Genomic DNA, 18994 nt, shown 5'->3' on the forward strand with positions numbered 1-18994 from the left:
TATTTCAAACTTGTATGTCTACTTCTCTGGGAATAATGTAGAAATTCTAAAGAATGCACTAGGTGCTTTTTTCCATGTAATTACATTGAACAGGGAGGGACATGAGCTTTTTTAAGCTTCAAAAATGACCCAAAAGCAACATAAAAGTGCTCCATACTACTCATACGCTTGTATCCACTTATCATTCATTATGATAACTCTAGATGAGAAACAGACACAATTAAAGTTGTTTTTCACTGAAAATCTGGAAATCGAATGTCTGATTCATTAAAGGGTTAGTTCACCCAAAAATGAAAATTCTGTCATTAATTACTTACCCTCATGTCGTTCGACACCCGTCAGACCTCCGTTCATCTTCGGAACAGAAATTAAGATATTTTAGTTGAAATCTGATGGCTCTGAAAGGCCTCCATTGGCACAATGGCACTTTACACTCTCAAGACCCTTAAAAGGTACTAAAGACGTCGTTACAATGTCCATCTCACTACAGTGGTTCTAAAATAACTTTATGAATCGGCGAGAATAGTTTTTGTGCGCAAAAAAACCCTAAATAACGACTTGCATAGTGATGATGATTTCAAAACAAGGCATCATGAAGCTTCGAAGCGTTATGAATCAGTGAGCCGAATCATGATTCGGATCGCGTGTCAAACCGCCAAACTGCTGAAATTTGACGATTCAAACCGCTGATTCGACTCACTGATTCATAACGCTTCGAAGCTTCATGATACATTGTTTTGAAATCGTCATCACTATGCAAGTCGTTATTTAGGGGTTTTTTGCGCACAAAAACTATTCTCGCCGATTCATAAAGTTATTTTAGAACCACTGTAGTGAGATGGACTTTGTAACGACGTCTTTAGTACCTTTTAAGGGTCTTGAGAGTGTAAAGTGCCATTGTGCCAATGGAGGCCTTTCAGAGCCATCAGATTTCAACTAAAATATCTTCATTTCTGTTCCGAAGATGAACGGAGGTCTTACGGGTGTCGAACGACATGAGGGTAAGTAATTAATGACAGAATTTTCATTTTTGGGTGAACTAACCCTTTATCATCATTCTTTTGAGTTGAATCTTTTCAGTGAATTCTGCTTTCCGTTCAAGACTTTTTCAATTATACCTTCGACCGGTGTCAATTATTTTAAGGTTGCTGTTAAAGTGGCTGTAAGATTGTTGTGACTTGTGTTTTGTATCTGTTGCGTGTTGAACCATGGCTCATGTTTGGCTCATGATGTGACTGCCGTGAAACTATTTACAAAAATCCATCCGAGAAAGCCATACTCCACCCTTTTTTGCTTGGCATTGCCAAAAAAAAAATTCTCCCCGCCTTGCTTCAAAACAACCAACTGCACCATCTGTCTTTGTGGACAGTGTTTGATAGCCATTCACCGTTGACCCTCTAAGTCGCCTAGTCACGTTTAAACAGATGCCCTTTTCGCACTCAAGTTCCTAGTAGCCATTAGCCAGCACAATTGATGTCAGCACCTCTGAGCACAGCTGCTGGCCAAGGATCCAGGCAGCTGAATGGCAGCAGCTTTTGCTCCGAATGCTTGTGTGCACCACAGAGGCTCCAGTCTGTCATTAGCTGTGGGCCGAGTGCATTCCTGGAGTGGGTGAGCCAAGGCACAGCAGATCCCGAACACAAGAGCACTGTGTCTAGAGCCATCCGCTGATAGCAGACACAGCAGGGGCACCGGGTGCCCCCTCTTGCTCTCTATTCTTTCTTTTTTCTTCCCTCTCTGTACATAGAAGAGGAGTAACTTGTGCCTCACAGCTGTCCGAATAGAATCAGGAGGGTGCAAACACCCATCTGCCACTTTTCACTGTGACAAAGGCTAGAGGAACAATAGAGTCTTCCTCTGTGTCTTCTGTCAGATTGAGTCTCTCGGTTTTCCCTCCTAGTCGATTTGGTTTGTCAGGACGAGCTGCTTAACTCAGTCAGCTGCCGACCTCGGGGTATAAATGGGGGTCACATAGAATGCGTGCAGCTTTGGTTAATGCTTTTGTTCTCTCTCTCAGAAGACAGGCATCGTTTAAGGCCCTTCTGTTGTCCGCCTGTCCCAAATGAAAAGATACTATTTATTTTGGGATGCATTGGTATTTATGTATTTATTTATTTACTTTCTTAAATCTTGTTTTTTTTGTGTGTGATGGCCAATAATCAATATTATCAGTTATTTTAGCAAGATATATCAGTACCATATCGGTTATGGGCCAGTATTAGACATTTTTAAGTTTATTTGTGTTTGTATTTTTTTATATTGGTTATTTAACTGTGCATTCTCATTTAGATTACCTTTGCCAAAATTATAAGTAAAATACTTATAATTTTATAACACTGTTAAATATAATCTTTAGTCAACCTTACAACTAAATATCCATTTTTCAAACTGTATATTATAATGTTGTGATGCCTACATTAATGATTGATTTTGTTTTATATTTATTTAGACAAAATGAAATCAAATTTTAATATCCATTTCTTGCTTAACATGAAAATAATTATAGGCCTTTTAGTATTTATAAATTATATAATTATTATTACAAATTTATATTAATGTATTGCTCTATGCTACACTGTCTCTGTGGATAAAAAAAGTCCAAAACAAAAATGTTTAACAGTGTTTAAATTATATATTTTTTGATATTTTGTTCAATGTTTGTGTGTTGAGTAAATAAAAGGAATGAATTTGTGGATTCAGGCATTAGATGTTCGAACAGTCATGGTCTCATTCTGGATGGAGAGCTTTATCTAGGGAGAGTCTCCTGGATGTCTTGTCAGGGCTCGTTTTGTTGTAGCAGCCAAGTTCATCTGTTTCTACTGTCTTTTTTTTCCATGTTATTAGATGTGCATGTGGAAACTCATTCCTCTCTCCTCTATCCCTGCAGGAATAACACCCCTTTCACTGAAACTCTCTTTCCTAACATCCCTTCCTGCTCAGCCGTGAGAGACTGTGGGTGCGCTTTATCTCTCACAGTCAGCTTTTCCCATCACAGATATGCGACGCCCCTGCTGTGTTTCCCTTTAACCCTTTGAGTCTGCTCCAAACACATGTGGGAACAGTAAACGCAGACATATACACTCACACATATCAACTCGTTCCTCCCTCTCGCCTGCAGTAGGATTCATGTCCAAACCTTGTTATGTACACAGAAACGTGAGACTCGAGTATCTTGCGGCCTCCTCTCTCTCATGCAGCGTTTTCTTACAAGAAGGAAACCACATACTGTTATTAGCCCCTTTGAGAGCCATTCAAGACATGTTTTGTCACGGGTGGGTCTCATATCTCAGCAGCTGCAGTGTGCTTGTTTCGTCAACAACGTCAAACTTGCAGTGCAATAAACACCACTGGATATCTCAGGAGGTTTGTAAAGCAGGCTTTGGTGATAACTGTATTAAGAGTTCAATGAACAAAATATCTATTATTAATGAATCACCATGTGAGTTTAGAGCAGGGCATTATGGTGGTAGAAATGTGTCAGCTGGTATAGATTGTGCTATACCGTTTTACTACCGTTTAAAAGTTTACATTCGGAGAAAAAATCATGTCAAGGGCAACGGTCGGTTCCGATGTTCGGCCCAGGTTATCTGGTAATGTGAGACGTTTAAAGATCTTAAATCTTAAACCTCCCGCAGGTTTTTCTGCTCGCAGACACATCTGGGCCGCCCCGACAATAACAAACATGTTTGACGTTTAGGGTTTTAAATCGAGATGATTGCGACTATGATTACATTTGTACTTCCACAATAGCCTTGAGAGACAAGGAGACGGAAGTGACGGAACTTTTGAAATGGCGACCGTGGACAGCGGAGATGGAGGAATGGTTGGTTGAAATGTGCCAACAACTCGGCTGTTTTTTCTCGCTACAAAGAATAAGTATTGATACAGCAAGTTGTCTGGACACAGTATGATTTTGTTTACATCCGCTTCCCCGGGAGATCACTAGGGGTGGGAATCGTAAGGCACTTAATGATCCGATCCGATTCCGATTCTGGGAATAACGATTGATTCCCAAACGATGATTCCCAAAACCATTCTTAACATACTTTTTTGGTAACTAATTATCCTGCTGTGCAAATACATGAACTTTACATTTGAACCAAAATTGGAGTTACTATGTTTTTTGTTTATAGTTATAATATCTGTTTGTCAGTATTGCCATATTAAAAATGATTATGAAGATTTCTTTCAATACTTTTATTTTATTAACAAAGTTATATTCAGTATTAACAAGCTCTGAATGAAACATGGTAAGCCATACAATTGCAAAGAACAATCATTAAGAATAAACAGTTCTCAATTTACAACGAAGTTTGACAATTTTTCAGTTTCTTTAGAACATTTGAACAAAAAAAGTATTTCAACCAAAAAAAGTTTCAAAAAGTCAAGTCAAATTTGATTTATATAGCACATTTAAATTATATAGCACATTTAATTATATAGCACATTTAAATTAACATTAATAATTTGACGCTTATCAATAAACTAGAAGGAAGAGATGATCGGTTCACGAGCAGCTTTAACTGAGGCGCTACACCGATCACGACACATTAAAGAGCCACAAAATGCTATTTGTGGTTTACATTTCTTAAAAAAAGACAACATTTTAAAGTTGAGACAGTTTCATATCAATAGTAACTTGCTCTCTCCTGTCTGTCGGCGTGTTGTCAGTATCCTCTTTGCTCCGCGACTTATTTTCTCTATGTGAGAACATGTGTATGTGGCGTGAGAGGCCCATGGCGTTTCGGACATAGCAACAGTAACTAAAGGGGCTTTGCGAACGGTCAATTCACCAGCATATGAACGTTCGTCTATCAACGGGTTTTTTCTTTTTGGCCAGTGGCCGCACACGCACAGTGGTGAAGTGGCAGTTTGAATTGAACACAGAATCGATTCTGAATTTTTGACAATCAATTCTGAATCGTTAGATAACGAATCGCGATGCATCGACCTTTTCTCCCACCCCTAGAGATCACGTGAGGTGCTAAATCTGGCATGATGATCTTAAGAATATCTTGTAGTGTGTGATGCGGCACGTTTTTCAACTCTTGTGGTGTGTGCAGGTTTGAAATTTGAAAGAAGAAAATCTGTGAAGATTCTCCTTATGTGCGTGATGCAACCAGATTTCACAATCTGTTAAAGGAACACGCCGACTTTTTGGGACTTTAGCTTATTCACTGTATCCCCCAGAGTTAGATAAGTCCATACATACCATTCTCATCTCTGTGCGTGCCATAACTCTGTCTGACACACTCACCGCTAGCCTAGCTTAGCACAAAGACTGGAGGTAAATGCCTCCAGCTAGCATTTTCCTATTTACATGTTGTGATGTGTATAGTTACATCGTGTACTAAGACCAACCGAAAATTAAAAGTTGTGATTTTATAGATTTTCTAGGAACTATTCTCTCATTCCCGGGTAGTAAGGAACTTTGATGCCGTACCATGGGTGCAGCGGTGTAATGATATTACAGAGAATGGTATGAGAATGGTATGTATGGACTTATCTAACTCTGGAGGATACGGTGAATAAGCTAAAGTCCCAACAAGTCGGCATGTTCCTTTAACATTTCAAATTAATTCAACTTTGCGTAAAACGCAGTACTCATCACTGTCACTTTTTACCCAGCCGTCCAATCACAGTGAAGGACGGGCAGGTCAAATACAACATCCACCAACCGCCACATTCTGCGTGTACAACAACAAGCATAATAACAGAACAAAATAATTTAAAACAAGAGCCAGAGAAAATACTTTACTATATCAACATTTTTATATAGAAACAATACAGAAACAAACTATTTGTGAAATGAGATACTAGAAAGACTTCCGCGGATATTCCGTATCATAGCAAGCAAAGAGTCCCAACTGAAAAAAAAACGCTCGAGAAGAAGCGCTCTTAAGCCCTCACAGCTAGGCGTTTTCAGCAGAGCGACTAGCATTTTCAGCTGGCTAAAAATGCTTTGGTGGAAGCATTTAAAAAAATATATATTTTTGAACAATAGTGGGGGGGGTTTTCAAACTTTGTTTATTAGCTATGTTAATGTGAGCGATTCTGTTTTGTTGCGTGCATATGGTAAAAACATTTAGCTTAAAGCTAAACTGTGTGATATTTTCCCCCATCTAGCGGTGAAAAGTTATATGACCATCCAGTGAATTTTAGTTTCTGTTCCTCTCAATTCCGATTTCGTTTTAACTCCTACGGTGGCCGATTTAGTCCAAGATTAACATGGCTTCCAGTTCGACCTCGTCCACATTCGACACAGTGCCTGTGGGATATTCTGTGCGCAGTGGGATGGTTGGAACTCAACTGGCCTAATTATTCGGCTAGAAAGAACTGCAGCTAATCCAGAGTGAACTTTGATGATAGTAATGTTTATTCAGTCATCCAAATTGCAAGGCATAAACAGGTTTGCGTGGATATGTACATAAATGTGGTTTCTGTGAGAGAGCAAATAAGGATGGTAAATATACATGATAATGACATGACAGAAGATACACAGTTAAGAACTGTATAACTACACTTATAAGTTACATTTGTATAATGTAACCGTAAACCAGAGCTTATTGTACCATATATAGGCGCTAAATACAGATGCATTAAAAGGAGCGGAGCTGCCGCTGCTAACAAGCGGTGTCGGGTTACAAAAGTGTGTGCGCAGCTTTAGCACTGCAGTGAGCTCTGTATAACAATTGTTAATATGCCGATCAGACCTGATACATATTTCCATCAACATACATTACAAGCAAATATTTTCTATAAACGAATAAACATTGTTGATAACAAAATAACTGAATGATTATTAAAATAGGTGAGCATTACGCTATTGTATGTTGACACAAAAATACTTTTGAGGTGACATCAACTGAATTACGCGATGACACACTCTGAAACACATCTACAATGACAATAACTATTATTACTTACGGAGTTATTAACGCACAGAAATACCACACAAGGAAAAACAGACTTTTGGGGAATAAACAAGCCAGGAAAACTCTGTATAACTCTGTTACTGGACGATGCTGAGATAAAAACTCTCTGCGCATGCACCAGACAAGTCTGAGCAAGTTGACGCGTACATGCGAGGCAGGGAATTTTGTACAGTGCCATCGAGTGAAACGCGAAAGGCGAAGCTTGAATTTACGGGTATGTCCCTCTTTGGCTAATGTACTTTCAAGATGGAGAGGCAACATGGCGACCTGCATTCGAACCCCTACCCGTATGTATTTTAAATGGCATATTATAAACTTACGAGAATACTTTATTACTTGAAAGAAGTAAATATACATTAATGAGCACATATGTTTGAAAGAACTAAGTGTTTTTAGCTAAGAATAAACTAAAAAAGTTACACAGTGTAGCTTTAATTTCAATTTGTATTTATATTTATAAAAAAAAATTGAGTATGTATTTTCAATTTAGTATAGTTTTTGTATTTTAGGGCTGCCAATGTTAATGTGCTAACTATTATATTTTTTAAAAAAAAGTAAAAGTCTAGTTTTATTTCTATCTATTGACATTAACAAGCTTAATACATGTAGGTTGTAAAGATTTCACGTTTTATGATCCACTTTATCTTTTTAGCTTGGTGCCAAGGAAATTTAGTTTTAGTTTAGTTTCAGTTTTATACAGTTGTGTTCTAATTTCAGTGAACAAAAATGAACTCAGTAAAAACTCAACTATTTCATGAATGGAAACAGTTTCTGTACTGACACCAGAATTCTTATTCATTCTCAAATGAGATTTAGTTATTTTAATGTCAAATTCATACATTCAAAAATAGAAATTACCACGTGGTTATGACATATTTTAGGGCTGCATTTCCAGTGGAAAGAAGTCATGATATAACTTGTTGTGATTATAAAATGAATCATGTCGTGACTTTAAAGATTTTTGTCATACCAGCCATCCCTTATTTAGGTTTATGTCTGTGGGAGAACCTCCCTCCTCCCTTCCTCATTTCTACAAATTCCATAAATGGGAGAGAGGAACAAACCCCCCTCCTACCATTTACTGACAATTTCTTACAATCCCAGGGATTTGAATTAGGAGAGATGAGGGAAAACAATAGAGATTGAAAAACACATCAGCCCATGACATAAGGAGATCTCCAACAAAAACATATTAACCAGCGAGGATTTTTTTTTTTGTGACAGCAGGGTCTAATCCATGCCTGGACTGCTGGGTTTTGGTCTCACTGAGCAGCTGTGCACTGCAGTGGTCAGTAATGTGATCCGCTTTTTAGACCACAGCCATTTCTAATGAAGGATAATTAGAATTTTATTCCGCTGATAATCCCCTCGTTTTTTTTCTTTCTTCTGGGTGCTGCATCATGGACAGATGGAGGCCGTTCAGGACCATGTGTTTGACATTTAGTTTCATTGTTGGGATCTCAGTCCAAATGCTAAACTTCTCATTATCTAAACGAGGTATATTTTATTCAGATTATTGGTGTTTAGTAGAGTAGGTGAAGGATCCAGGTAGAGTTTTGTGGTACATTTGATCTGCTATACAAGGTAGACTTAAATTAACCTGGTTTCTTATGAAACTTCTGCTGGTCAAACAGGTTAATTGGGATTTCAGTTGGAACATAACACATACATTTTTGTACATAATGTTTTCAAACACATAACCCATCCCATGTGGTACTCCTAAGATAGGCATCTACAAGTGTACAATCAGTTTTAGATATTGTGAAGGCCCATTCCAACTTGTCATTGCAGGTCTGGGCAGCCGTCATTTACAAACGTTCTTCCGCAAATCTGAGATTCTTTTCACATTTTCCCTTGAATAGATCCTAGCTTTCGGTGACGCATGAATTAACAATGAAATGACAACAAGGAAGAAAAACACTATTTTGAAGATCCAGTTTTAATCAGACCTAAGGTAAAACAATGTAGCTGAGGTTTGTAATATATTATGGGCCGGATATACTGAACAGGGCAAATTAGCATGAGCGCAATTCCAAAAAAAGCACAGAAGGGAGTGGAAAGTTCTTCACGACGGGCAAATTAAAGTACACATACACAGCCGGATCATAATGCCAACGCAATCTACCAGGAGCAGCGCAAATTAGCGTCTGGTTTAAGACATGCTTTTTTGGGTGGTAAATAATAGCGCAAATACCACTAAATTGATTAGCATAAACCTTAGTAAATCACCTCGCATGATTCTTTTAAATACTCTCCTCCCATAAATTTTGCGTCTGAAAGGGAAACTCCTAGCCTGACGTCGTCATACTCAATTCTAGTCAGAATATGAGTCTGATACTGCTCCATTGAGCTGTGATTATGGGGCGTGTTTCAAACTAACCAGGAAAGACCTCAATTGGATAGACCTACAACCAATCAGAGCAACGGAGCGATACATAACGTTAGTTGTCAACAGAACTCAATTGCACGCACACTGAAAGAAGTAGAATAAGATGAGTGTAAACGACCTTTGCCGGTGTTGTAAAAAAGAATCGGATCAAAACAGGGCAAATACATTAAAGATAATTAGCAAATATGACTATATGTCCAGGTGGAAACTGTCAAAATGGCAATCCCTCAGAAAAACACATGCATCATTTTCGATGTCAACAGTAAGAATAAGCCAATTTAAGTGCAAAAAGTGCCCAATATAAGAGATCGTAAAAAGCAATGCATGTAACAGGCATTCACACAGAGTACTTACCAACACGATCATCATTTTTGAGAGAAATAGTAAAGGTGAATGCATATACGATCCGTTAATTAGGATTAGAACAAATTCAATCCAAGCGCTCTTTGGTGACGTGGATGCTGACGTTAGTGTTTAACATATGTCCATCATCGTATAAAGCCCGCCCTGACAATTTCATGACAGCTCCTGTTCGGGCATAGTTGCTCTACAACGGATCAATTCCAGACTGAATTTCCCGAACTCAAATGTTGTGGGCGGGGCTAAATTCGGCTGGCATCCAGGCTAGGAAACTCCTACAAATGTATATGCAATAAGGTCAGCCACAAGAATAACTCTGTCCATGCCTTTTCAGCGCTAATTATTTAATGCGTGTCTTTAGTAAATCCTGACTGTAGTTTTTTAATGCCAAAAGAGGGTTTGCGTTTGCGCAAGTTGTTAGTAAATCTGGCCCTATATCTTAAATGTGAGCTACATTTGGTCACATTTTGTTATTTTGTGAAATATAGTCTCATTCTCTTCCTTTTGTAACAAGTTTATTTGTGGAATAAAAGGATAAGTCAAGAATAAAGCAATAAGCCACTTGAATACAATGATTTTACCATGGCCAAGGGGTATAATGCTTTGCGTTGTGCCCAAAACCCCCTTAATTTAGGTAAACTCTATGTAATACATCGAGTGGCTTTTTCAATGGTTCAATAAGTAGTTGCATTTAATAATAATAATTATATTAATCAGAAAAAAATGTTCGGTTACACTTTATTTTACAGTGTCCTTGTTACATAAGTTACATGTACTTACCATAGTAATAACAGTAAGGCCACGTGTCCACCAAAGCTTTTTTAGGCCCCGATCACACAGAACACGTTTTTGCAGCTAGAGGCGCCTAGAAGTGCATTTGCTAACGCGTTATGGCAGAGAGCGTTATGCGCGCCGCTTATGCACCCCAGGCGCTCTGAGCGCATGAAGTTGAAAAAAAATCAATTTGGAGTGGAAAAGTGCCCGACGTCATTGCGTTTTTTTTCTATTGTCCAATCGAATGAATGGAGAGGCGGGTCTTCCGTTGTGGCGACCGTTACCTTGATTAGATTCGGGGGTTTCCTAGTAACATTAAAAAAAATGTGCGCCTCGCGTTTTCGAACCTGAAAAACGCGTTCTGTGTAATCGGGGCCTTAGCCAGCTGAAAACACAAGGCGCTCTGCTGAAAACGACTTGCTGTGAGAGCTTGAGAGCATTTTGGCAGCGCAGCTTTTTTTTCAGTTGAGACTCTTTGCTTGTTATGATACGGAATATACGCGGAAGTGTTACTAGTATCTAATTTCACAGATAGTTTGTTTCTGTATTGATTCTATATAAAAATGCCAATACAATGTAAAGTATTTGCTCTGGCTCTTGTTTTAAATTATTTTGTTCCGTTATTATGCTGCTTGGTTTCATCATTTGATGTTGTACAAGCAGAATGTGGAGGTTGGTCTGTGTTGAATTTGTCCCACCTCCACCTTGATTGGATGGCTGGGTGAAAAGTGACAGTGATGAGCACTGTGTTTTACTCAAAGTTGAACATTCTTCAACTCTCTGCGACCAGTAAAAAAAACGCAGAAAATTCAGCGCTTGAGCGTGGAATACTCGCTCAGTGCCTCGTTACGCTCATGTCGTTCTAAAAACACGGGGCCCCCATTGAAAACAATTGAATACGCCAGCCAGCCACGTGAAAAAACACTTTAGTGGACACGCGGCCTAAATTATGCATAGTTACATGCAACTAACCATTAACCTAACCCTATAGTAAGTACATGTTGTTAATTATTATTCATCAGTACTTAAATATGTAATTACATTGTAACAATGACACCTTGAAAATAAAGTGTAACCAAATGTTCTTTTGCCAAATAATTGGTTTTCTTTCTTTTTTTTCTTTCTTTTTTTCTTTTTATTAATTATTATTATAGACCCTTTTCACAGACTGTGATGACGTGTTTTAACGGTCATCAATATCGTAAATCCTGCAACGTTTTTTGTATTTTCAATTTTTTTTATATATATAAGATTCAAGATTCAAGATTCAAATAGCTTTATTGGCATGGTGAAAGAAATCTTTACATTGCCAAAGCATTCATAACACTATACGATAAAAATGAATAAATAATAAAAATAAAATAGAAATGACATGAAAATAAACAGCAATAAAAAAGTCTAATCTTCTAATATTTCCCCAGAAATATAGATATATATGTACATTTATAACATTAATACTTTTGTATTTTATTACTTTTGCATCAAATTACAAAAAACAAGTTACCGCTGCTGTGAGGGTGTTTCTAATATAGCGTCATGGGAGTGATGGTAAAAATTAACATCTTTCTCTCTTTTGACTGCCGTTATTGATCTCACTCTATTTTTTCCCTCTTTTTGAAAGCTGTGAAATCACTATTGTGGCGTTTTTCTTTTGCTATTTGAGCAAATGGGCACACAAAAAAATATTTTATGTATTCTCTCATTCACAGCTATAATATTTAACCCAACTATGACGACTTCCGCTCTGAGAAACCCGGAAATGTTTAAAGGGTCTATTAAATTTTATATTGTATTTACATTTTTGTACTTTTTATAATTTATGTATATTTTTACATTTAATGTTTTATTTTATATTTAAAAGACAGCATGGGACATTTTAAGATCAAATTTCAAGCTGAAACTGTACACTTTTTAATACATTTTATCATTGTAATGTACGGCGACTTCAAGTGTCGCTCATCCACTCAAACTTTCCATTTTAAAAAGTGCATTAAAATACAGATCGTAGACTCCAACAAAAAAAAAAACTGCTTACAGATGTTGCACATTTGATTGTGAAGCTTTGCATCTGTAGTTCATATCCTGAATGTTTCTCTGGTGTCAAAACAGAAGTGATTGAGCTGCATGTCCAACCTCTGAGTCCATAATCGGCTGATCGCAGCTTAAGAGTATGTTAAAAGCTCAGATTAGAGAACACAGTGATCGAGATGGTCTCTCCAAACAGAGCCTGTTTGTTTGATTTGTTTTCTTTCTTTCTGCGGGATAAATGTAATAAGGGGATAGACATGTTTACATGTTTCAAGTGATCTATTGTGTGTATAAAGCTCCGACTCAGAGGCTCAGGAAATGTGTTGAGGAATGTGTTTTTTTGCTCGTGTGAGAAAGACGAAGAATATGAGAGGGAAAGAGATACCACTGGCTTTATGCCATTAAGCCCGAGGGCAGAAATGTAGTATACTGTTATGCTTTTCAAAGCTGGACTTTATGTGTCTAATCTGGGTGAAGTTTTTGTTAAATTGAGGATGTAATACCAGACAGCAATATGAGAATAAGATCTACTTGTGTCCTCTTTTTATCTTTGACACGTTATGAATTTTAGGGTTAGTGCAAATATGTTTTAGGTCACTTACACTGGAGCTTTTGGTGTGATGTTAGTTCCAAAGTACTTGGAAGTGACAGAAATTATCAACCATGACAACACAGTAATTTATCACTTTTTTTTCTTCATCAGAACATTTCAAAGCAGCCATAAGGTGTGGTCACAATTAATGCTGCTCTGCAAAATGTAGTCATTTCGATTTGGAATCTGTGTGATCGTGAGTTTCATGTGAAGGTGAAAAAGTTCCCCAGATCACATACATTTTATCGTTGAGTCTGATAGCCCCTCCACTTCTACAACGTAAGGAAAGCTGCGACAGTTGAGTTCATGAAGTGTCCAACATGCCACAGTTATAGGGATCGTGCAACCAAAAATGAAAATTACCCCATGATTTACTCACCCTCAAGCCATCCTAGGTGCATAGGACTTTCTTCTTTCAGACAAATATAATCGGAGTTATATTAAAAAAACAATTATTAGCAAAACAATTATAAGTCTACAACGAGAATTTTTCAAGAGAAATGTCGGAGGATTTCGATATAAGAGAAGAGGAGCTTGAGTTTGTTGCCCAGCCCTATATGTTTTAACCATGAGAGGCGTCAAAGCTTACGTTACTCCTGCATCCTACGTCATACATCGTGGCATAAGTCGGCTTGTGTAGGCAGTCTGCCGGAAGCTAGTTATTTTAGTTTATAAAGTTTAAATATGGATATTTTTCTTACAAAAACCCATCACTTTGCTTCAGAAGGACTTTATTAACCCCTTGAAGATTACATTTAGGATGGATGGATGCACTTTTTTGAGATTTGGAAATCTCAACCCCCATTCACTACCATTATAAAGCTTGGAAGAGCAGTAATATTTTTTTAATATAACTCAGATTGTGTTAGTCTGAAAGATGATGATCATAATGATGATGATGATGATCACTCCCTCTTCACCGCCGACTGCAAGCCTGTGTATGGATCTAATTCTATCGTCAAGTTTGCGGACGACACTACGGTGATCGGGCTCATCAGCAACAACGATGAGACTGCCTACAGGGAAGAGATCCAGCACCTGGCCACATGGTGCGCTGATAATAACCTGCTCCTCAACACCACCAAAACGAAGGAGCTCATCGTGGACTTCAGGAAGGAGTCAAGAGGCACACACGACACCATCCACATCAATGGAATGGCTGTTGAACGTGTCTCCAGTTTCAAGTTCCTGGGGACCCACATCTCGGCGGACATGTCGTGGACGACCAACACCTCCAGCCTGGTCAAGAAGGCTCACCAGCGCCTCTTCTTCCTGAGGACACTGAGGAAGAATCAGCTCTCCTCGGCTATCCTGGTGAACTTCTATCGCTGCGCAATAGAAAGCATCCTGACCAACTGTGTGGCAGTGTGATATGGGAGCTGCTCTGTTGCGGAGCGCAAGGCACTGCAGCGGGTGGTGAAAACTGCCCAGCGCATCACAGGGACTCCACTGCCTGCCATCGAACACATCCAGAGGAAACGCTGTCTGCATCGAGCTCGCAGCATCCTCAAGGACTCCTCTCACCCAGCCCACAGACTGTTTTCTCTCCTGCCCTCCGGCAGGCGTTTCAGGATCCACCGGACCAGGACCAGCAGACTAAAGAACAGTTTTTTCCCCAGAGCTGTCTCTTTATTGAACTCAAACCCCCGTTGATCCACTTCCCTCATAAACTGATAACTCTCCTACCTCACATCTACATTCACTTTGTTATTTGCACTACCGACTGTTTATCACAGTAACAACTGTTTACATATGCATCTTGCACTGCCATATCTTAACTGGATTATGCTCATTTGCACTGCCGACTGTATTTATAGTACCAATGTTTACATTTGCATTTTTGCACTGTACTTCTAAATGTAATATGCAACCACTTTCCACTGCACTTTACACTTTTTTTTCCGGATAGCTCTGTCCATAATTTATTGCACTACCCTAATCCACTGCTATTCCTCATATTAGCCTAACATATTATTGTATACCTCTATCTGTAAAATTCTGTTTATAGTAATAGCCATCTGTATATTGTATTCATAGTACATATTCACCTGTAAATTCTGTTTATAGTAATAGCCATCTGTATATTTATTCACTGTACATATTCACCTGTAAATTCAGTTCTGTTTATAGTAATAACGTCTCTCTATTTATACATATTTATACATATTCAGTACATATCCATGTCCTGCACTTACGCATCCATTGTATATCCTGCACTTGCTGCTATTGCACTTCTGGTTAGACCTAAACTGCATTTCGTTGCCTTGTACTTGTACTTGTGTAATGACAATAAAGTTGAATCTAATCTAATCTAAATAAATGCACCTAGGATGGCTTGAGGGTGAGTAAACCATGGGATAATTTTCATTTTTGGGTGAACTATTCCTTTAAGTGCGCAATTGGGGTATTTGAAGTGCACTTTTTCTATTTGGAATTTTCATTGTGAACCGCACCATTCATAGCACAAAACAATAATGCATATGTACTTGACTTGGGACGCACCTTTTGATTCAATTTCAAATTCATGAGGATTTAGCTTTTTCGTCGGGTTAGATTTGTTGTTCTATATCTACAGTCAGCAAGTGGCTTTTATCCTTATTAAACGACTGTAGTTTATGTAGTCTGTACTGCAGTCTTATTGAAGGACACTATAACAATAACAGGCTCCAAAAGAAATTTTAACTGGTTGGCTCTTTTTTTTTTTAGTTGAACATGATGGTTTTTATGCTAACCTCTGCTCTTTCTGTCCCTGTAGGTTGTCCCAGACCCTCAGTTGTGCCTCATGGCCGTGGGAACCTGACGGAAACAAACCGCGGCTCCTTCCCTGTTGGCACACTATTGCAGTACAGCTGTGATCCAGGATACACGCTGGACGGCTACAGCATCATCACCTGCACAGTCTCAGGCCAATGGTCCTCTGACCCCCCTCGCTGCGTCAAAAATGACGGTATTTACAATTTAACCCTGTCTTTATCCCCTGATCCTGTTTTCTCATCAGTATTTAATTCCACAAAGGCTAATGCTGTGTTCACATTATGTTGGAATTACGAATTTAGGAGTAGAAAAACAGTTCTTCGTCCAACTTCTAAATTAATATGAAAGCTCTGGTTCCTTTTACTCGCACTGACTCTCAAGCTTTTTACCTATAGTTTGTCAACCACCGAGTGAGCCGGAGAACGGAGGATATAACTGCCACCCCTCACCGTGCCACAGACTGACCCAGGGTACCGTGATTGAGTACTTCTGTGCTGAGGGTTACGTTTTAAAAGGAGGGTATCAGTTCCGAACCTGTGACAATGGAGAGTGGAAATCGTCCATGCAGATCAGCTGTCACCCTGTGCAAGGTATGTCACACAGCAGCAGGAGCTTGATCCGCACACTCTGCCATTTGGATATTCTGCCATCATGTTACAAATGGACATATGGAACAGAGAATTATTTTAAATATATTAAATTATAATAATGTAGGTAGTAGTTCAGACGAGTTTAGTACAGAATCTGAAGTTTTAGGTCCCAGAAAGCATCTATCATTTTTTGTAAGACAAACTTATTTAATTGTTTTGGAGCTCTAAAAATTGAGATGAAATTTTTAATTTGTGGCTTAAATGTGTTTTTTTTTTCTTTTCTTTTTTCCTTCACGCAACTTGACTACTGTTTGTCGTTTAAATCTGATTGTTTGGTTTTGTCCTCAGCTTTATTGAAGTTATCCCTGATAAAAAAAAAGACCAAAAAAAACATCTTAAACAGCCCAAAGTGGTTTGCTAGGTTTTATCTGTTTAGCCAGCTGGTTTCCCTGCAAATCCTGCTGAAATCACCCCAAACCCCTCTAAAACCTCCAAAACAGGCCAGGTTACACAGTTTAGCCAGGATGGTAGACCAGCTAAACTCTTTAGACTGGTTTAAATTGGCTTTTCTATTATATCTGGTTATATTCTTCCATAAACTTTTTTTGTTTTTGGCTTTACACACTGCAGTGAATGAAACCAAGTGTTTCTCTTCCAGGGGAGGAGCAGCACTCTACACTGCCCATGCCGGCTCTGTCTATCGTGGCCTCCACTGCCAGTTCTGTGGCCCTCATCCTGCTGCTGGTGGTGCTGTTTGTTTTGCTTCAGCCCAAACTCAAGTCCTTCCACCACAGCCGGTGAGGCCCTGTCTCCCTCTTACTGAGCGTATCTTCTTCAATGATTATTGTTTAATTCCCACAAAGAAGAGTTCCTATTTAAATCTAAAAACGTGAGGAATTACGTTTTAAATTATGATTATACTTAAGCTAAAAGTAAATAAATAGTGGAAGCAAAAAAAGTATTCAGTATACTTTTGGATATTAAAAAGACACTTAAAAATATCATATTTGATGTTTGTCCTGATTTACACTAACTAAAAGTTTGGGCTTGATAAGATAAAAAAACAAAAAAAACAATGCTCATTAAGGCAGAATTTATATGATCAACAATACAGTAAAAACTGTAATATTGTGAAGCATTATAATAATTTATAATAACTCCTAGTTTCATATATTTTAAAATGTAATTTATTCTTTTGATAGCATGCTGATTTTTTTGTAACATTTATAAATGTCTTTGTAGTCACTGCATTTAATGCATCCTTGCTGAAAAAAAAACAATATAATTGTGTGCTTGAAAAGTGTGTTTTCCTTCAAATAAATGCCACTCGGTTTGATTTTTTTATTATACAGTACTTTTTTTGTTTTTGTTCAGTACTTTTTGGTACCACTGAATGCATTGAGAACGTTAAAGTGTTAGTTTCGTGAAGTGTTCGTATATGGACTATATTTAGTAGCATACAGATTTGGAAATATTGAAATGAAAGATTTTATAATTCCAACTGTTTGACATGAACAAATATGGCACCTCTCCTACGGCGCTTTTGTTCCAGTATTTTGCTGTTGCGTAATCAGCCCACTGTGGTGTAAACCACAGGTCAGGATTTGATACCGTTTAAGCCGTACTTTTATTCCCATATCTCTCCTCTCTTTCAAAGCAGCCGGGAGCAGGGTGTGTCAGGACAGCCTATCTCCATCATGGTGGAGGGCGTTCAGGTCTCGCTGCCCTCCTACGAAGAGGCTGTGTACGGCGCAGGCGGCAGTTCCGTGCCACCTCCTGAGTCCCGGGTTCAGATCGTGCTGTCGGAGGGCCCGCAGGCAGAGGGTTTGAACGAACCTCTTGAACAAGCTCAGACGAGTTACAGTTTCCCTTCCACCTCGACTGCTGCGCCCTTGTGTCACGCAGAGACTGTATTGGTTCACCAGGTGCCCTCTTCCTCATCTCCATCCTCCTCATCCTCTCACTCCTGGGCTGCTGAGCAGCCTGGTGCCGCTGCGCCTCTCCACCGCAGGCAGAGCAGCGAGAGCAGCGATCAGCACAGCTTGCTTTCAGTCACCTCTGCCGAAGACTATGGTGATGGTGAGTGAACTTGCAAATCTAGATGTAGAGGTGATGTGTGGATTAATGACGTATGAAGTCCATGCTTTTTTTTTGGTACAATTTTAAATATGTGGAAAATGCAGTTTAAATACTTTTTTCTTTTTTTTGTACAAAATCATGCATTATTAACTTATTTAGGGCCAGATTTACTAAACAGGGCAAATTAGCGTGAGAGCGCAATTTTTGTCTGTTAAATAATGCCACAAACACCTGTAAATTGACACCTCATAAATTTTGCGTCTGAATAAGGTCAGCCATAATTGTGTCCACACCTTTTCAGCGCTAATTTTTCACTGCGTGTCTTTAGTAAATCCTGACAGTAGTTTTTTTAACATCAAAAGAGGGTTTGCGTTGGCGCAGGCTGTTTGTAAATCTGGCCCTTAGTATTTAGTATTATTACAACTAAACTACATTTTACTACCTGAGCTAACATGGTCGGTCATAAAAAGGTTCAATTATTTGATATTTTAAG

The 18994-nt window shown here is 38.6% G+C and overlaps 1 protein-coding gene across 1 annotated transcript in view; it reads left to right on the forward strand.

The window, feature by feature from the left end:
- The window catches only part of susd6 (sushi domain containing 6), a 35570-nt gene that overhangs the window by 14109 nt on the left and 2467 nt on the right, over nucleotides 1–18994 (forward strand). The window contains exons 3-6 of the mRNA XM_079831453.1: nucleotides 15834–16025; nucleotides 16228–16422; nucleotides 17081–17219; nucleotides 18083–18501. Of these exons, the coding sequence (XP_079687579.1) occupies nucleotides 15834–16025; nucleotides 16228–16422; nucleotides 17081–17219; nucleotides 18083–18501 (945 nt within the window). The remainder of the gene's footprint in view (nucleotides 1–15833; nucleotides 16026–16227; nucleotides 16423–17080; nucleotides 17220–18082; nucleotides 18502–18994) is intronic.

This window comes from Gobio gobio, assembly GCF_949357685.1.
Source record: "Gobio gobio genome assembly, chromosome: 12".
Taxonomy (NCBI): domain Eukaryota; kingdom Metazoa; phylum Chordata; class Actinopteri; order Cypriniformes; family Gobionidae; genus Gobio; species Gobio gobio.